The 20,808-nt window shown below is 39.8% G+C and overlaps 2 protein-coding genes across 2 annotated transcripts; both read left to right on the plus strand.

Moving 5' to 3' along the window:
• Positions 1–501: 501 nt before the first annotated feature.
• Positions 502–9,379, plus strand: LOC309692304 (uncharacterized protein; the record flags this gene model as incomplete). Its single annotated transcript, XM_082510658.1, has 6 exons — positions 502–524; positions 642–678; positions 797–858; positions 2,552–2,717; positions 7,838–8,022; positions 9,271–9,379. The coding sequence occupies exons 2-6, from the start codon at positions 661–663 to the stop codon at positions 9,377–9,379; spliced, it is 540 nt and encodes a 179-aa protein (XP_082366784.1). The 5' UTR covers positions 502–524; positions 642–660.
• Positions 9,380–10,074: 695 nt separating this feature from the next.
• On the plus strand, positions 10,075–20,173 carry cct2 (chaperonin containing TCP1, subunit 2 (beta)). The gene is made up of 16 exons (XM_082510440.1): positions 10,075–10,182; positions 10,964–11,038; positions 11,133–11,198; positions 11,295–11,406; positions 14,254–14,330; positions 14,443–14,555; positions 14,642–14,844; positions 14,925–15,025; positions 15,153–15,280; positions 16,132–16,235; positions 16,365–16,484; positions 16,560–16,688; positions 17,198–17,301; positions 18,300–18,399; positions 19,592–19,733; positions 19,813–20,173. The coding sequence occupies exons 1-16, from the start codon at positions 10,180–10,182 to the stop codon at positions 19,841–19,843; spliced, it is 1,608 nt and encodes a 535-aa protein (XP_082366566.1). The 5' UTR covers positions 10,075–10,179; the 3' UTR covers positions 19,844–20,173.
• The last annotated feature ends 635 nt before the right edge of the window (positions 20,174–20,808 follow it).

Genomic DNA, 20,808 nt, shown 5'->3' on the forward strand with positions numbered 1-20,808 from the left:
CTACTAAAGATGAATGCATGGACTAGTTTTTCCAGGTCCTGTTGAGACATCAGATCTTTTATCCTTGAAATATTCTTGAGGTGATAGTAAGCTGATTTTGTTATTGTCTTAATGTGTTTTTCTAAGTTTAGGTCTGCATCCATCACTACACCCAAATTTCTCGCCTGGTTTGTGGTTTTTAGATGTATAGATTGAAGTTCTCTGGTGACCTGTAATCGTTTTTCTTTGGCGCCAAAGACTATTACCTCAGTTTTGTTTTTGTTTAGCTGGAGAAAATTGTGGCACAACCAGTCATTGATTTCCTCAATGCATTTACCAAGAGCCTGTACAGGGCCTCGGTCTCCTGGTGACATTGTGATATATATTTAACACTACCACTTTGTAATGTATATTACACTGATGGTGAGTTCATACAGACTGGTACTCAAAGGCCTTGGGTAACAAACAAAAGCATCAGCTGAGAGCTTGTGAGGTCATTCAGGACTGGAGTGACCTCTCTGGGTTAATTTGGTTGGACCAGTGAGGTAAATCTACACAAAACAAAAAAGACAAAAACCAGGTGTAGCGTTCCTGAGCCGATATAACCACCTAATCTCTACTCTGTGTGTGTGTGTGTGTGTGTGTCTGGTGTCGTCTGTCAGCCCGGAGACTGATGGACAGATGTCTCCTGTCACCACGGTAACTGTCTCCTTCTTTTCCAGGCTTCCGTCTGTCCTTTGACAACATGTAATTAACTGACACTCTACCCTCTGTGTGCGTGCATGCGTGTGTGTGTGTGTGTGTGTGTGTGTTGCAGGGCCGGATCGGAGCTCGACATCTCTCTCAGATTCAGGAGGAGTCGGACAGCAGAGGGCACAGGTAACCGGTCAGGTGAAGAGATACACCACCGATAGAAAGAAAAGAAAGAAAGAAAAAACAGGAAATGACAAATTGATCTGAAACAAACGAGTCTGATTAAGAAGCTACCAGGCAAAGGTAGGATTACACAAGCAGGAAGAGAGGCTAAAAGGGGAGGGGGACAGTCTTGATAGTGCGTTCGTGCACATCATTGTTGTCATCATTTCACATAGGAAGGCTCCTAACTGAGCAAATTGACCTGGGAGTATCTGTATTAAGAGCTGTTTGATTTCTCTAGATGCTAAGGAAAGGCGCATGTGTGCTTCCTTTGTTACCTCCTTTAGCAGAGGATACATTGGAGCATCTTTTGAAGCAGACAGTGCCATCTATCTATTCATAGCGACGCACCACCTGACGATTAATGAAAGCAGTAAGCAAAGCAAAGTAGTGCATATCATGTAAATGTTGAGTATATGTGTCCATTTCATAACATAATTTGATATGTTTTCAATTTTTAATAACAGACCATTAAACCCACAGCTGAACTCTGAGCATCAAATAAAATCTGCAACAGAGATTTATATAAGCTCTCTAAATCAAGATTATAAGCAATATTAATTATACTTAAGTTTCCCTGTAAATAAGCTTCCATTAGTTATGTCCCCACAATGGCCTCTTAATTGCATAAGTAATAGTCATATAAAATCCTAAACAAGGAGGAGGATTGGAGTTAGAGTCCAACATCTCTCTAGCAGGAAACATTATAATGCTGATGATTTATAATTTATTTCATTCAGAAATCAGGTTGTTGTTTTTATGATCTGCATGAAACAACGCAGTAAGAGAACACTGGGGAAGGTTTAGGGTTAGCATTTATACTGCATGTATTTAATAAAATAGCTCGTTAAAAACACAAAATGAACAATCGATTAGCCTTAACTATTGACTTAAATTGATTAAATAATAGGAATAGAAGGTTCAAATTTCCAAAAGAGAATAAAAGCACAACTTAGATTTTGGTGGTTAGTAAAGTGGTTAAAAAAATTAAAAATAAGAACTATAAAGCAAAGTCATCCAAACTAAACTTGGATGGAAACATTGCTGCTGGCAATAGAGGACCTGGAAACTCAGTCAGGGCAGTTCAATCTGATAACCGTGTGTGTGTGTGTGTGTGTGTGTGTGTGTGTGTGTGTGTGTGTGTGTGTGTGTGTGTGTGTGTGTGTGTGTGTAAGAGAGAGATAATCTGCACTGAAGCACAACCTTGGCAGAGGGATACTTTACTGTGATCAGACCCACTGTGTAAACAAATCTGAATGGAAACTGGTTTACATGGAGGAGTTTGTGTGTCACAGTGTGTGTGTGTGTGTGTGTGTGCGTGCGTGCGTGCGTGCGTGCGTGCGTGCGTGTGTGTGTGTGTGTGCGTGCGTGCGTACGTGTGACTATATGTCTTTGTGAGGCTTAGCTCTTTTATAAAGATTTAATCTTCAAAGGGCTCTTTGAGAGTTCCGACTTGGTTTTTAGGGTTCATGTTTAAAATCAGTTTTGGTCCTGAGAACATGATATTAACATGGGTCCACACAAAGATAGGATGGCAAATTTCTGTGTGTGTCTGTGTGTTAATTGCTATGCCAATCAGCACGCACTGTCAGCTTGACAAGATTAAGACATGATGGGCTGAAATATGAACTCATCACTCTCCCTCCTGCTCTGTCAGTTCCTGTTTCCTGCCGCCAATCATCCAGCAGCAGCAGAAAGGCGAAAGAAGGAAAGCACGTGTGGTGGAGAGACAGGAAGAGAGGAGTCCGTCTGATGATCCATCCTCGCTGCCTCTGGGCAGCCAACAGGAGAAGCTGGAGGACAACAGGAGTCTGCTGGAGGAGGTAATGTTTACAAAGATATTACAAATTCACATCACAGCTGTGGTTGATTGTTAGAAGAAGATCAAGATGAAGCAGCTCACCCACTACAATTTCTGAGGTATATTTAATATATAAATACCAGATAAATACTGATTTTAAGACTTAATACTGCACAATGTAAAAAATATGTTTTAAAAAAGACAAGACAAAACGATCTAGCTAGCTGTGCCTGTAACATTTGGGTATGAGTATATTTAAAGACAGTCAGTTTTAAACCTTATAATTTTTTTTTCTTTTTGTTACTTTGTTACTCTTACTTCATAAAATTCGATAGTCTATGTTCTTCAAATTAAAACGGCCAATCACAAGAAAGCGGACAAACTGTGAACTGTGACTTATACACAGTGTTTACATTTGAAGAGAGATGTGAATTAATTAATTTATTAGTATTTATAAATCATTTTTATCAGCTAAATTAATGTATGAATACCAAAATAAAATACTTTCTTGGAACTTTGCCCAGAAAATGGAATTAACTGATAAGCTAAACCTTGCTAGGAATTTTTACAATCTATGATAGGAATTACAAGATCAATAAAATGGACAGTAAAAAAGAGTACAGACGAGTAAGAACAGAAGAAAGAATGAATGCATTTAAAAAAGATTTATTGAAGGAAAACTGGGGTGAAGTATATCAGGAACAGGACGTTAATAGTGCTTATAATAAATTCCTTAGAATATTTACATTACTGTACAATACCAACTGTCCAATAAAGCAATATAGTAGGAAACAGAAATATATGGACTGTCCATGGATAACAAAAGGTCTGCAAAATGCATGTATAAAGAAAAATGCTCTATACAGAGAGTTCTTAAGAACGAGAACTAAAGATGCTGAAATCAGATACAAAAGATATAAAAATAGGTTAACTAATATACTTAGATTTAGTAAAAAGGAATACTATAAGAAGCAATTAGATATAAATAGAAATAATAATAAAAGATTATGGGAAATCCTGAACAGTGTTATAAAATGTGGGACTGGACAAAAGAACTATCCCAAGTATTTCATTTGTAATGACCATGAAGAATACAATATGGATGTTGTGGCAAATAGTCTCAATGAATTCTTTGTAACTGCTGGACCAAATTTAGCAAGAACAATCACTCATCCTGGGAAAGCACAGGAAAAACCCGATACACTGATTGACAGAAATCCATATTCTATGTTTCTCACAGCCGTTGATGAAAATGAAGTTCTTGAAATTGTCAAAAAATGTAAAAATCACAAATCTTTGGCTTGTAATGATATTGATATGATAGTGGTTAAAAGAGTCATTGAGGCTATTATAAAACCATTTACATACATCTGTAATTTATCATTTCAAACTGGTCGATTTCCAGACAGAATGAAAATAGCAAAAGTTATACCTCTATACAAATCTGGAAACAAACACCATTTCACAAACTACAGGCCTGTCTCTTTACTACCTCAATTCTCAAAAGTTCTTGAAAAACTGTTTAAAAACAGACTGGAAAATTTTATAGATAAACATAAACTACTCACTGAGAGTCAGTACGGATTCAGATCAAGCAGATCAACATCATCGGCACTATTAGATTCAATAGAATACATCACAAATTCCATAGACAAAAAGCAATATGTGGCTGAGTTATTCATAGACTTGAGAAAGGCATTTAACACTATAGATCATGATATATTAATAAGAAAACTGGAACGTTATGGTGTCAGAGGGGTAGTTTTAGATTGGGTCCGGAGTTATTTAAGTGACAGAAAGCAGTTTGTGAAAATAAATGGTGGTTGCTCCTTATGTATGGACATTGCTTGTGGTGTACCCCAAGGGTCAGTTTTGGGTCCAAAATTCTTCAACTTGTACATTAAGATAAGATAAGATAGAACTTTATTAATCCCTCGGGTGGGTTCCTCTGGGAAATTCGACTTCCAAAAAAAGCACAGCAACGACCAAAGTTACAGTTACAGAACTGTTATATATATATATATACACACACACACACACACACACACATATATAAATACAGAGACAAATATAAATAAAATATACAAAGGGGATAAATAGAATAAATAGGAATAAAAAATAAAAATACAAGTGAATTGCACATTTCAAGTATTGAGTCTATTGCACTGTTGACTATTTACAAAAAGTATTGCACAAGGTATTGTACAGTGAGGTGAAGAGGCACTACAGCTTAGTTGTTCCCCCCTCCTTTGTCCTCCTGTTTCCCCTCCCTCTCCCCTCCAGAGAGGAGTTAAACAGTTTGATGGCGTGTGGGACAAAGGAGTTTTTAAGTCTGTTAGTTCTTGTCTTGGGGAGAAGCAACCTGTCACTGAACAGACTCTTCTGATTGTTTATGGCCGTGTGCAGAGGATGCCCAGCATTGTCCATAATGTCCATCAGTTTCTTTAATGTCCTTTTCTCTGCCACTGTCACCAGAGTGTCCAGCTTCATGCCGACCACAGAGCTAGCCCTCCTGATCAGTTTCTCCAGCCTGGATGAGTCCTTCTTTGCTGTGCTGCTCCCCCAGCACACCACAGCATAGAAAAGTACTCCAGCAACCACCGACTGGTAAAACATCCTCAGGAGCTTCCTGCAGATGTTAAAAGACCTCAGCCTCCTGAGGAAGTACAGTCGGCTTTGGGCTTTTTTATACAGGTGCTCTGTGTTGCATGACCAGTCCAGTTTATTGTCCACCCACAGCCCGAGGTACTTGTACTTGTTGACCACCTCCACCTCCTCCCCCTCTATCTGAACTGGCAGTGGACCTTCTCTGGACCTCCCGAAGTCCACAACCAGTTCCTTAGTCTTTGAGGTGTTGAGTTGCAGGTGGTTTGTGTGACTCCATGCGACAAAGTTCCTCACCAGACTTCTGTACTCCTCTTCTTGATCATCCCAGATACACCCCATGATGGCTGTGTCATCTGCAAACTTCTGAATATGGCATAATTCAGAGTTGTAGCAGAAGTCAGAGGTGTACAGGGTGAAGAGAAGAGGGGACAGCACAGTTCCCTGTGGTGCTCCTGTGCTGCTGACCACTGTGTCAGACGTGATGTCCTTCAGCCTGACGTACTGTGGTCTGTCGGTGAGGTAGTCGGAGATCCAAGCCACCAGGCAGGGGTCCACCTCCATCCTGTTCAGTTTTTCTTGAAGCATACAGGGCCGGATGGTATTAAAGGCACTGGAAAAGTCAAGAAACAGGATCCTGACCGTGCCTTTTCCCCCATCCAGGTGTGAGTGGGCTCTGTGTAGGAGGTACAGGATGGCATCCTCCATTAACGACATCTGTAAAGTGTCCAAAGTATTAAAAATGGTTCTCTTTGCTGACGATACAAACATTTTTTGCTCTGGTGATGATCTGCAGAATTTATTGGAGGATAATTCAATCAGAGCTCCCTGACCTGCTGTCCATCTACACCAAGCGGTGCAAGTCCAAAGCTAGGAAGATTATGATGGACCTCTCCCATCCCAACAATGGACTCTTCTCACTGTTGAGGTCTGGGAAGCGCTTCCGCTCCCTTAAGGCCAAAACAGAGAGAATGAAGAGGAGCTTCTTCCCCCAGGCTATTCGGGGCCTGAACCAGGTGTAGGACTGGACTCTCCCAACACGTCACTATAAGACTGGACTCTCACACACGTCACCACACGCACCACCACACATTTCCTATAATCCTATAATTCCTATAATTTATAATCCTTATCTTTATAATCTCTTCTGCTATTTGCACATTCTTTACTGTAAATTCCTAAGTTAATTTGTAAATTTTTGTAGTAAATTGTAAATATTGTAAAACTTTTCTTCTGTCATTTAATGGTCGGGCATTGTACAGCTACAAGCATTTCACCCCCATGTCATACTGTGTATGGTTGTGTGTGTGTGACAAATAAAATTTGAATTTGAATTGAATTTGAATTTGATATGACTAATGAAATAAGTAAAGTGAAGTTCTGGCTTGATAAAAACAAATTATCATTAAATTTGAATAAATCTAAACTGATGTTATTTGGAAATAGTAGTTTAAATACAAATGCAAAGATTCAAATAAATGGTGTTGATATTGAAAGAGTCAGTGAAAATAAATTTCTGGGGGTAATAATAGATGAAAAACTTAACTGGAGAGCTCACGTAAGATATATTCATTCCAAAGTATCACGAAGCATTGCAGTACTAAACAAGGCAAAACAGGTATTCGACAGAACATCACTTCATATTCTCTACTGTTCACTGGTTTCACCATACTTAAGCTATTGTGCAGAGGTCTGGGGCAATAACTATAAAACCACATTACATTCACTTTTTACTCTTCAAAAAAAAGCAATTCGAATCATCCACAATGCAGGTTATAGGGAACATACAAACGCACTATTTTTGCAGTCTGAAATATTGAAAATTGACGATATAGTGAAATTCCAAACAGCACAAATTCTATTCAAAGCAAAAAATAAAGAACTGCCAGGTAATATTCAGAGTATGGTTTTTTTGAAAGAAGGAAGTTATAATTTAAGGGGTTTTTGTAACTTCAAAACAATGAAGGTACGTACTACAAGAAAAGGCTTTTGTGTTTCTGTTCATGGAGTGAAACTATGGAACAAACTGAATATGGAATTAAAGCAATGTCCAAACATAAAACTGTTCAAAAAGAGTTATAAAAATATGATCTTCTCGATCTATAAAGAAAAGGAAAATATTTAAATTAAGTGAATGTCTCTATTTAAAAACAAACAAACAAACAAAAAATTCATGATGTGATATTATAGTATAGTATATCAGAAATCTGTTCACTATTTTTATTACAAATTATATCAGTAAGGAAGCTGACTAAATATTCACTGATAATTTATGGCAAAGGGGTGGGATTAAATAAGTGTATACTTCTTCCCACTCCTTTTCAACATGTAAATTAATCAGAATGTTTTTTTGTATAGTATTTTTTTTCTCTCTTATTTCTTTTCTAAATGTACTTGTATATTGTTCACATGTTGAAATAAATTACCAATCAATCAATCAATCAATCAATCAATCAATCAATCAATGTTTCTGTGTCTAAAGCTTGATGTACATCCTCGTGCTGGGTGATTAGAGTGGGTTTTTCTTTTTTTTTTCAGTTAGCTCATATCGAGAAAGAGCTTCGAGAGTCTCAGCAGCTGGATGAGGAGCGACAGCGGGAAGCTGAATTCCTCCGTCAACAGCAAAACAAGCTGCTGTGGCAAAACCTCTGTTACCTGAGTCTCAGCCAGCGGATCACCAAGTACGCAAAAATACGCAAACACACCCGAGGAGTTAAAGTTATGTAGTATTTTTAGCCTGTTTGCTTTAAAACATACAAAATAACCTCTCCACAAAAACCCTCTGCTTTCTGTGAGTACTCTGGTTAAAAAGAGATCCTTTAAAATCCTTTAAAATATTGTAAGAAACAGTCATTTCTGATAAAACTCATTCAAGCTGAGCTGGTTGACTCAGAAATATTCAAGTAAAAATAAAGATTTGAGGAATTTTGCTAAAATTCCTCTTTCTAAAATGTATCAGAAAAGCCTGTTGAATGTTTTATGTTTTCCTTTTGTTGTTGCTCCTCTATTTAACCCTGCATTTCTCTTCCATTCAGCTTCATTAACCACAAATTTAAGAAAAGAAAAAAAAAACCTTTGTCAGCTTCACCGTCCGATCTTTAAGTGATGACGTATGAACCCTGATTGCGGGTCCAAATTACTCTGCGTTTATTAAGGCTGTTGTGTTTTTAACATGCTTTAATGTTTTGTGTCTTGTTCTATTTAAATTGAACAAACCAGTAAAAACAGGCAGTGTTCACTTTCTGTCTCTCTCGGTTTTTCTTTTCATTATAAAGTTCGGTTTTTAAAACCTTACAGTGTCACCACAGCCCAGCCCATGCAGCAGTAAATTAATGACTAACCTCATATTGTGGATGGATTATCTCAGTTGTTCTCCTGACTGAAGTTTGGTCTGTTTACAGCATCCTGCCATGCGATTGCATTTGTCTCTAACCATCGGGAACCCTCACGCTAACTTTTATTGAATGGAAAAAAGTTAGCGTTCATCTTCCAGCTTCACTGTTTATGTTATGCTAACATAGTTGTGTCGCCAGCGATCACGTAGCACATCATTATATACCAGCAAATAGTTTACAGAAAATTTCTCTTTCAGCCAAGCCGTCTGATCTTTTATTATAACATCACCTTGTACTTACAGCTTTGTTACCGAACCATCATAATGGAAGGGCTTTTAACAGAAAAAGACTTCATTTGAAATCTAATGTCTTCTAGTCTCTAGAAAAATGTGGCTAAATCTCACCCACCCCTAGCCCTAGAAAGTTGATATGGTGGATGATGAAATTTTAAACGGTTTTATTGTTGGTAATTTAGAAATTCTGAACATTTTTTTTCTAACCTGAAACATGGCTGGGCTCTGAATTAAAAAGTATAAATGAGTCTAAGAGTAGATAAATTAAAACAGCTGCATTTACAGTGTCAGGGATAATTAACTGATGATTAACTTTTTTGAGTGTAATCGTTTCCCTGTATAGACCCTGGGTCAGCAGCTACTTCAAGACGTTTCCCATGCACATCTACTGTCTGCCAGTCCAGGGCCCCAGTCGCAAAGGCAGGAGGTGGGGACTGAAGAAGAGGAGATGACTTACACTTTGTAAATTTGTTGGAAAAATATGCGTTTATTTATGTTTTTTATCATACAAATAAATGTCATTTCCTCATTCTTGGCAAAACTTTCTGATTTATTGTTTTTAGTTTAGTTTAGATGCTGATCATTGTGTCAGGTGTGTTGATCATCTAGATAACATCATGTAATGATAATAATAAAGAACTGGGGAGATTAAAAGTGTTTATTGTCCACTGCAGTGTCTTTTATCCGCAACTTTAGGGACTGATGATACCCCCTAGTGTTTGCTTTCATTAACACAAAATACTTCTAAGTGCTTCTAATTTTGAAGTCAAAAGATGTCTCTGCTTTGTGAACGACCTATTGATTAGTTTTGCTAGCTTTTGCTCACGGGAAAACATATATTATACTTCATATTTCAAATATGATCTGGATATGATCATATACTATGGTCATACCAGACCTCACCTTTCAGTGTGAGAAAATGAGCCTTTCATATACTGCATTTGAAAAGGGCAAGTGTATTAATCTCACTAACACAGTAGACACAAGGATAAGTTAGAATTTAAAAATCCCAAACGAAGGTAATTAAACCACATTAAGCATCCTTTGATGAAGACTATGGTTTAAAATCATATATTTGTTCTTCTGTATGATACATACCGTATATGGGTGTAAAATTGAACAGATGTTGGAACGGAGTGTTTTCCGTGACCGACTCTGAATGCAGCACTACGTTTGTACGTCACAGCGTCACAGCGTCGTCCCTCCCTTCTTGAGTGTGCGTGCACAGCTTCTCCGCTGAATACTAGACATTATGGTGAGCTTTTACCGTTGTTTCTTTAATATTTTGGACAGGTCTAAATAAACAGATTCGCTCCTATTTGTCTACAAGCGCTTACAGATTCAGTTCAGCAGCTTCTAAGTCATTAGTCAGTTTCAGAGGCAGTTTGGCTCCCCATTAGCTGGCGGTGCTAACCGGCAAGCAAGCACATGGACGTTGTGAATGCGCTAGCAGCTAAGCTAACAGCTTAAATGTGGACCTGTGTGTCATTACATAGGTTGTGATGAAGCTGGCAGATTTATGGCAGCGAACGGAGAAAACTAATCTGTGTGGTTGCTTTGGTGCCCCTCTGGCTGCTCTTGTTCCTCTCGTTTAACCCGTTAGCATGCTAACGGAGGGTTGGTTGTCATTTGTGCTTTGTGACTGTTTGAGGAACAACTCAGCAATTCTAGACGGTAATAAATGGTTAATTGCGCTATAGGCGGAAAAAAGGGAACGTGACCGACAAGTAAATGTTTAAACAGCTAACATGAGACAGAGATGTTTAAATTTTTACGTTGTGCTCATTTTCTTATTAATTTGTCTAAAAGCTTCTAGCGGTTTCTAGTGTATTAGGGGCGGGTCTCGACTGTCGCTGCTGCTTTCACGGCCGCAGGAAAAAAATACCCTGTGCACGCCTAGCAGCAACATATAGATATACATTTAATTCAAGTTTGTTAAAGTGTAACATTTTGTGGCTTTTTTGTGAACTGTACAAAAGTTACTGTAATGATCAGTAATCAGTGACTGACTGTTTGATTGTTGCCTTTCTTTGTAGGCGTCCTTATCGATGGCCCCGGTCAACATCTTCAAACATGGAGCAGATGAAGAAAAAGCAGAGACTGCTCGACTGGTGAGTTGCTTTGTATGAGATACATACTCGCCATAAAAAAATGTGTTTATTCTGTTTCAAGTTCAGTTAAATCTTTGAATTTTTCTCCCTCTAGTCATCTTTTATTGGTGCCATCGCTATTGGTGATCTGGTGAAGAGCACTCTTGGCCCAAAGGGGATGGTAGGTTGATTCAAACCTCAAGAGTGCTACTGTAGAATTTTAGTCTAAGGAAACACAAGAATAAGTTGTAATCAGAGGGTTTCTCTTTCTCTTCAGGATAAGATCCTGCTCGGTGGCGGGAAGAGTGGCACAGTGACTGTGACCAATGATGGTGCAACCATCCTGAAAGCTATCGGTGTCGACAACCCAGCTGCCAAAGTTCTGGTTGGTGAGTGGAGACGCTTGACACTTTAAGAGCCAGGTTAAAGGTTTAAAAGAAAAAATAAACATTAATGAAGGTTTCTTGGTGCTGAATTTGCACTACCTCACTAAAAGTAGGCTAACGAATAAAAAAGCTGATTTAAAGTAGAGTGTTCATGCTTATTGGTTAAGACACAGTAAAAAATACTAATTAACCCTTTAAGACCTACCATAGAACCAAGTGCGCCAGAGCTTATATTATATTTTTACATGCTTTAGAGCCATTTTTGGGAGCATTTCAAGTTGATATACATCAATACAACCATTATAACCCAAATTTTAATAATATGTCTGCATTAAGTGTATAGTAATTACATAAATTGCAAAAAAGTGCAATAAACTACAAAACAATTTAAAATCGTTTTTGTTTTTTTAACATATATTTTTAGTTAGAGAAATTTAAGAGGCTTATCCCTCAAAACTAAATACAAAAAAGTTGCACAAAATAGTTTCCCACCACAGGAAATTTATTTTAAGTGTCTTCATAGTTTTATTTGTGAAATACACCAATTTTTATATACTGCAGGAAAAACGAAAATAAATATTATAGTGCAAATTTGCAAAAAAAACAGCATATGCATCAAAATAAACTATTTCCAGCAGTGCAATATGAGTCCTAAGCATCCCAGAAACGACACAGAAAGTCATAAAGTCAAACATAACTTTTAAAAACACCAGTATAGGCTCATAAGGCCCTGATGGTAAAAAAACTACATTTCCGCAAAATGACGTTACTTCCGGTTCCGGGCAGGGCATGGCGGACATGCGATAGTTCGCGCTGATGGAAGTGTTACAAACAGCTGATCAGATCGGCAAAGCGTGTTTCTGGAATATTGTGTTTTTGTTGCTGCAAGTGCTTTTATGCAGTTTTTGCAAAGCTATATGTGGAAGGAAACTGTGACCTAGGACAAGCTGATGGCATAAGGTGTAAGTACAACTCCTCCGGTTTCATATGCAAAAAAAAAATATTGTGCTAGCTTACGTGGTTACTAGGGGTGCAACGATATTCGTATCGATATTGAACCGTTCGATACAGTGCTTTCGGTTCGGTACGCATATGTATCGAACAATACAACATTTGTAATTTATTTTATCAATTTTCCTTCTGACGATGCTGTCTGTGTGGAGCGCTCAGTGAATCTGCGTTCGACTACTCCGCCTAGGCTGCACTGTCGAGCGCAGATCCACTGAGCGCTCAACACAGACAGCATAGTCAGGAGGAAGAGCGCAGGGCAAGCTAGCGAGACAGAAGTTAAGCTCTCCTTGCAACAAGCAAATTGAACCTCATTCAGATCTGGCGTTTGGAATTATTTTGGTTTTCATGTGACGTATGACCCTGAAGGTAAGCGAGTCATGGACTAAAGTAAAACAGTATGTTGGATGTGCCATGCAATGCTCAATTACATTGGTGTGAACTAGTGTGTTAGCGCAGTTAGCTCGTTAAGGTGTTGGCCGTCTAGCCCCATCCGCGGTAGCTCGTTAACGGAGATTTGCCGTGTTGTGGCGTTAAGGTCATTTCAACGAGATTAACCTGAAAGCACTAGTGGGAACACAACGAATATGACTGCACATTTACACCGACATCATCCTAGTGCAAAGACAAAAACAACAAGCATGCTACTAACTTTAGCCGAGTCATTTAGACAGCTGTTAGCACATGATTCTCCTTATGCTGCTGAGAATATAGCCCAGAAGAAGCGATAGTATAGCTTTTATTTTGGAAAGAGCCATTTCTCTGTAATAAACTCTCTTTTCCAAAGATGAGTGATTCCTCAATCAGATACAGGGCTTGCAATATCGCTAGCCCGACGTCCCGGAGCTAGCGATTTTTTCAGTCGGGCTACCAAAATCTATCTCTTCCCTGCCCGTCGGGCTATTGTAGGAAAAATATATGTCAATGCTTTTGCATTCTTTCGGAAATGTAGCTGGGTAATTATGTCATTGGCATCGGTGAGCCACTGTCAATATGTGACATATTGAAGTCGCGTTTGAATTTGCGCTTGTTTTTTGCTTTCACTTTGCAATCGTGTGAACTGTGTATAGAGAGCGACAGCACTGATCTGTGAGTGATGATAATTTGTGCACCAATTCCTCTGACATCGTCTTATTAATCGTTAGCTTACTATGCAAACATGACAAGTGAAATCTCCCGCAGCTTAAACATATGAGAGGTTGATCGCGCAGAGAATCGCTGAGCTTATGTGAGTGCGTGTGTAAAAGCAGCAGGATATATATTTTAGTTCTGCTGAGCCAAATAAGACAGGTCAGGGTGAAGAAGTGACAGCCAAAGAAAAGCTTACCACAAAACGGAAAAGTTATGACAAATCAGACTATAAGGCAAAAAGAAAGTGCAGCTTTATGGTTTCATGGACAAAAGAATCTCTGTGGCTGCAATATGACAAGCTAAATAACCAGGGCTGCACATAAGTGGTCCGCAGGTGCGCATTCGCTGTCAAAATAAAAAACACGCACAAGGGTTAGGGTTAAATTTAAAAACTGTACTTTTGAGTTAAAATATATATTTATAATTTTAATAAATGACAAATTAAAAATGCATGAACATTTTTTGTATCGAAAAAATATCGAACCGTGACACCAAAGTATCGAACCGAACCGAACCGTGAATTTTGTGTATCGTTGCACCCCTAGTGGTTACAGTGCTACCGGGATTTAAAAATAGTTACGCAAAACAGAGCGTGCCCGCTCTGACCGGCTTTAAAGGGTTAAGTGTAATTTAGAGATCCTTTGTAATCAAATGATATCACACTGAGACCTTTTATCTGAGGTTTTGATGGGAGAACAATTGTGTTTGCAGACATGTCCAAAGTTCAGGACGATGAAGTCGGAGATGGGACGACCTCCGTTACCGTGCTCGCTGCAGAGCTGCTGCGGGTAAATACCTATTTGTCAGACTCAGATTTCAAAGTAAAGCCACCCTGGTTCCCTGCTGTGGTGGCCATGTGGGTCTTGCTTGCAGTCTCAGCTGTCAGTGTTGCCATTTCAGGAGGCGGAGCTTCTGATCGCCAGGAAGATCCACCCACAGACTATCATCTCTGGCTGGAGGAAAGCGACTCAGGCGGCCAGAGAGGCTCTGAGGGACGCCGCTGTCGACCACAGGTGAGGCAAAATTAAGATGTCCGTGTTTGTCTCCTTGCTTTCACCTTCCGCTTTCCCTGCCTCATCATTCTCTCTGGTCTCCATAGCAACGACCCAGCTCGTTTCCAGGAGGACCTGCTGAACATCGCCCGCACCACACTGTCCTCCAAGCTGCTCACTCACCACAAAGATCACTTTGCCAAGCTCGCCGTCAACGCCGTCATGAGGCTGAAAGGCTCTGGAAACTTGGAGGCCATCCACATCATCAAGAAGCTGGGAGGCAGCCTCACCGACTCCTACCTGGATGAAGGTGAGGTCATGAAACGTCACGGATCTCCTGTCTCATTCCTGATTGGTTGCAGGACTTTAATGTCTGTTGTGCATGTCTAGGTTTCCTATTGGACAAGAAGATCGGAGTGAACCAGCCAAAGAGGCTGGAGAACGTCAACATCCTGATCGCCAACACCGGCATGGACACTGACAAGATCAAGGTAAAAACACCAGGTCACTGTCAGGAGACGTTGCAAGTTTCTGAAAGAAAGCGAGAGGATCTAAATCGGATGCTTCCTGTTCCTGTGTGATCGATATCGTGATTGTTTGTGTTTCTGCGTCTGTCAGATCTTCGGCTCCAGGGTTCGCGTTGACTCGACGGCAAAGGTCGCAGAGATCGAACTCGCAGAGAAAGAGAAGATGAAGGAGAAGGTCGACAGAATCCTGAAACACGGCATCAACTGCTTCATCAACAGGTACGACTGAACCGCCATTGCACGTTTCTTTAACCTGTCAGGTGTTCTGCTTCTGTCCTCCCCGAGGTTTAATCACATTGTTTTTGTCAGTCTAACCTGAAAGTCTTAGTGATGCTGAACTGTGAAGCTTCTTTTACTTTTTCATAAAGCCCGTGGCAGCTGCATTATTGCCCAGTCTGGCCCAAACTTCACACGTGTAATCAGAGGTTGATGCAAACACTTCTGTTATTGTATTTTGCACACCTGTTGCTTGTGAAGCTTGCACACAAGAATTTCACTTGCATGTGCTGTACCAGTGTACCTGCACATGTGATGTGACAATAAAAGTGATTTGATTTGATTTGACACGCCTGCATGCCAGAATTCAGGGGCTGTCATAGCACCATCTTGTTGTGCACTTCATAGCTGGATTAACACAGCTGCCTAAAATTTGGTCAGGGATGTTTTAAAAAGTCGAAGGTGCTCTTTGTTAAAAAAAAATGTATTAAATGTTTTTTCTTGGCAACATGTTGGATTTTGATGTGTTCCCATGAAACACAAAGCGGTCCCACAGGGTTTAAAACAGCAGCAGCTAAATCTGTTTGGTGGATATGAGGCTACTACTCACTGATCTCCTACACACAATTAGCAAAATGCAGACGAATTTCAAAGATGGTTAAGGCGTTAGTTTTGTGTAAATAAACCTGAGAATACAGAATCCAATATTAACAGTGTGTAAAATAGTGAGCCATGTTCGTCAGCTTCAGCATGATGACCTCCATGTTTGTTTGAGGCAGTGGTCAATGGGACAGTTGCTCACTTTATCTCAGTGTCACTCACCCCAGTGTTTGTTTTGTTTTCCCTTCGTACAGGCAGCTCATCTATAACTACCCAGAGCAGCTCTTTGCTCAGGCTGGCGTCATGGCCATCGAGCACGCCGACTTCGCTGGCATTGAGCGCCTCGCTCTCGTCACCGGTGTGTATGCATATACAAACACACAAAAATAAACTGTTCTTTAACGAAAGGCGTGTTTTACAATCTTTTTCATGTGTTAAATACTTGAAAAAATGTGACCTTCACTGATTACTGATGTAATCTGATCAGGTGGGGAGATCACCTCCACCTTTGACCACCCAGAGCTGGTGAAGCTTGGGCACTGCAAGCTGATCGAGGAGGTGATGATCGGCGAGGACACGCTTATCCACTTCTCTGGAGTTGCCATGGGTACGAACACACACTGGGGACTTGAACTCATTTTTCATAATGACATACTCATCTTTAGCTCCTCCTCTTCCTCAGGTGAGGCATGCACCGTTGTCCTGCGGGGAGCGACCCAGCAGATCCTGGATGAAGCGGAGCGCTCACTGCACGATGCTCTGTGTGTGCTCGCACAGACAGTGAAGGAGCCACGCACGGTCTATGGAGGAGGTAGGCGCACATACAGCTGATCTAAAACTACAGCACTGTCCTCATTCTTCGCCCACCTTACAGCAGAGCACAAAAAATGCGGCACATGTGGAACATTAAGGTTCTTAACTCATTCACTGCCAATGAGTGAATGAGTTAAACCCATTGACTTATTCACTGCAATTGACGGCTATAGACGTCAATGGCAGTGAATGAGTTAAGGATGGGAATTTGTGTTAGCAGCATAATAAAGCTGTTTCTGTCCTGGATGCAGTCTCCACTTTACCATTGTGCTTACTGTCTTTAGTGCAATGAAAATAGAATTAATGTTTAAATCCACGCTGCAGAAAGCGCTGCTGTTTTCCTCCTCCGGCACACGAACTGAAATCAGCTGATTGTAGCATAGGTGGGATCGATCAGCAGGCAGACTTACAATTCCGGGGAACTGAACTACTGGGAGCCGGTTCTTGATTCCCATCCCTAATGATGAACTAATACATCTCACACCTGCGTGTTCTCCTTCTCATCAGGCTGCTCTGAGATGCTGATGGCTAAGGTTGTGAGTGATCTGGCCAACAGGACGCCAGGAAAGGAGTCAGTTGCCATGGAGTCATTTGCCAAGGCTCTGAGGATGGTAAATACTAAAACTCCGATTCTACAATTGTAAATTATAGGAATTTCTTTGATTACAACTAGGGCTGCTCAATTAATCGAATTTTAATCATGATTACGATCTGGGCTTTCAACGATCATTAAAAATGACTGAGCCGATTATTAGCCCCTCCCTCGTGCTTTACTCTCGCGCTGCTCCGTGTGGCAAATCGAGCGCACCTCTCTGCATTTCGAACACGTGTCACAACAATTAAGAGCAGCGGTCCCCAACCTTTTTTGCACCTCGGACCGGTTTATGCCCGACAATATTTTCATAGACCGGCCTTTAAGGTGTCGCGGATAAATACAACAAAATAAAACTAGTACCGGTACCGAAAAAAAGAAAATTTATTCATAACACACGTGAAAAGACCAAGGAAAACCAAGTAAACGATAAAAACGTTAACAAAATAACGCTGAAAACCGATAAAAACCCTGAAACCATTTCACACCTGAGCCTCAACTCTCACGGACCGGTACCAAACCGGTACCGGTCCGTGAGTCGTTTGGGGGTTGGGGACCGCTGATTAAGAGGACCCGAGGGAAGCTCGGAAAGCTGAGTTATTTGGAGAGGAGAGTGACTGCCGTTGGTTGAAAAGAGAGGTTAAAAAAAAGCTTCAGTGGTTGGAAACATGGGTTCGCAGAGTCAGACGTGGATCAAGTAGACATAGTGTCGTAGCTGCACCACAGAGCAACACTGCAAAGTTCACTAAACATAGATGTTTACATTTTTCATTTATTTTTTATATTGCAAACATTTGCACTGTTATCAGTATTTGCACACTATTTTATATTATTTTTTGACAATCTTTAAAGTCATTATTCAATACATTGTTATTGTTAAATAAATATTGTCAAATAATCGAGATCTCAATTTCAGTGAAAATAATCGTGATTATCATTTTTGCCATAATCGAGCAGCCCTAATTACAACCACATGTGACTTTGATCTCATGTGTCATCATCCGCTTCCTCTTCCAGCTGCCAACCATCATTGCAGACAACGCCGGATACGACAGCGCCGACCTGGTGGCTCAGCTCAGAGCTGCACATCAGGAGAACAAGACCACGTTTGGACTGAGTGAGTGATGCTCACAGACAAGCACACATCACCTCATCTCAGAACTAGAGGAATAATAACTATAATTATTAACAAACACATGTTTGCCTTATTTAAAAAATATATATATATCAAGGTTTATCCTTGAACCTGTGCTGCTCTACTAACACAGTCAGGACCACAGCTAGCTGCATACCAACTGAATCTAACTTCCTATGAAGATGGGTAAGTGCAGCTAATGCTAGAGAGAAAATATGCATCCTAGAAAGACTAGAACTAATATCATATAAAGAGGGTGAACATCTTAGAAAGATGGTTAACTATGTGGCTAAAGTGAAGGATGGCCAAATAACTAAGCTAACATATAAATATCTAAAAAAAATTTTTAATTGCTTATTTATTAAGCCAAAGTCCCAGAAGGTTGGCTAATTGTAGCTAAAGTCACATATAGAAAGCCAATTAAAGCTAAAATCAAAACAGCATGACTACTTAACTGAAGTCATAAACAATTAACATCCTACAAAGATGGTCAACTATAGAAAAGGGCATAGAAAGATGGCAAACATTGAAGAGGAATTGAAAGAGCAATTATGTAGCTAAACACAGAAAAATTAGTAACTACAGCTAAGGTTGTACAGCTAAAGACACTTAACTGTTTCGCTAAACCTAAAAATGTCAGACTAAAGTTAATGTCATAGACAGCTAGTATCATAAACATGGTTAACTACCTAAGTACACTTACGCATAGAAAGCTGACGAAAGACTGTTGTACAGACGTGCAATATCTTGTTATCTTGCTCGAATGCTTAGCTAAAGTCACAGGATAATGTTGCAGAGACACCTAATCTAGAAAGATTAACTATGTAGCTAAAGTCACAGGTGAAAATGCTAACTAAGGCTGTGTGAAATAAAAATGACTGTTTGGCTAAATTGCAAAAAAAGTTAACTAACGCTGGTGTTATAGACAAAAAGCTAATATCATAAAAGGATAGCAACTGAGCTAAAGCCACAAAAAGACAAACAACTACCACTTGCACCATAAAAAGGTAGCTAACATCTTACAAAGAAGGCTAACTACCTAGCTTAAATCACATTTTATTGTGAATAATTTAAACTGCTGACTAGCTTAGCATGCCTGTTTCTCCTGTTTTATTCTTGTGATTTGGTGGTTAAGCAGCTGTTAGATTCTAACAGCGTCTGTGTTTCCCCGCAGACATGTCTGATGGCACGGTGGGAAACATGGTAGATCTCTGCATCACAGAGTCGTTCCAAGTGAAGCGCCAGATGTTGCTGAGCGCGTCTGAGGCCGCCGAGATGATCCTAAGAGTGGACAACATCATCAAAGCTGCACCCAGGTCAGTTCAGTCCTTTTCAGATCATCTGCGTTTGTTCGTACCAGGTTACAGAAATTTACTCTTCATCTCTGTTCTGTAGGAAGAGAGTTCCCGACCATCACCCCTGCTAGAGGAAGAGGAGGATGAGAAAAAACAAACGGGGATCACTTTAGTTATTTATCACTTCTGTGTAGTTCAAATTACATCAAATTGTCAAATTTTTTTCTCTGTTGAATTGGCTGATGCTAACCACCAGACACAGCTAACATCAGTGGCTCTGCTAATGCTAGCTTATGCTGTGCAGTTTCAGCATAAAGTGAAGATGAGAAGTCTTCACACTGTTTTGTTTTTTATGCTAACATTAGCTGAGCTGTTGGCCGAGGCTGGTTGGTGCCAGCTACGCTTAGGAAAGAAGTTTGAACGTTGTTTTGTTTACTGAATAAATGAACCGGACACCATTACCTGATTCTTTTGTTGTTGTTGTTATTTATTTAGTTTTTCATTCTTTGGCATTTATATTTAACATTTTCCAAATAATAGAAGTAATCACTGCAAATGAAAAAATCTGAAGCAGATTTAATCTTGTATAATTAGTCAGACTGTACATTAGGTTGGTGCAGGTTTCTGATCGAGTTGTTCTACTGAGATCAGCAGCTTGGAAACTGAAAGTCTATCACTCATTTTCAAGGTAATGCATTTATTGGTTACTTTATTAGTTACATTTTGCTGTTACCTGGCTTTACCTTTGCCTTCAGAACTGCCTCAGATATTTTGGCCCATGTTAACATGATTCCATCGCACAGCTGCAGTCATGCATCAGTACATTTCACATTCATGATGCAATTCTCTCATTCTGCAACATCCCAAAGCTCCTCTGTTGGATGGCCATCTGGTGACTGTGACATCATCTATGACTGGCTGATGTGACAGTTGTAGTAACATGTCGTTGAGCATGTGCACGTAATCAGTACTTTTATATATAAAGATGTAAAATATATACAGATTTATTTATGATCAGCTGTTGTGGTGAGATACTCCAGAAATTACATTTCATAACCTGGAAATGAGCAAGCAGAAGATCAGGAGTGCTGATTAT

This window comes from Aulonocara stuartgranti (assembly GCF_965226115.1).
Source record: "Aulonocara stuartgranti genome assembly, chromosome: 17".
In the NCBI taxonomy this organism is placed as follows: domain Eukaryota; kingdom Metazoa; phylum Chordata; class Actinopteri; order Cichliformes; family Cichlidae; genus Aulonocara; species Aulonocara stuartgranti.

Excerpts from the sequence above, each read along its gene's own strand:
- cct2 (XM_082510440.1), top strand. Across the intron at positions 11,407-14,253 it reads AGCTGCCAAAGTTCTGGTTG|ACATGTCCAAAGTTCAGGAC; the intron begins GTGAGTGGAGAC and ends TTGTGTTTGCAG. Across the intron at positions 16,485-16,559 it reads CTTCTCTGGAGTTGCCATGG|GTGAGGCATGCACCGTTGTC; the intron begins GTACGAACACAC and ends CCTCTTCCTCAG.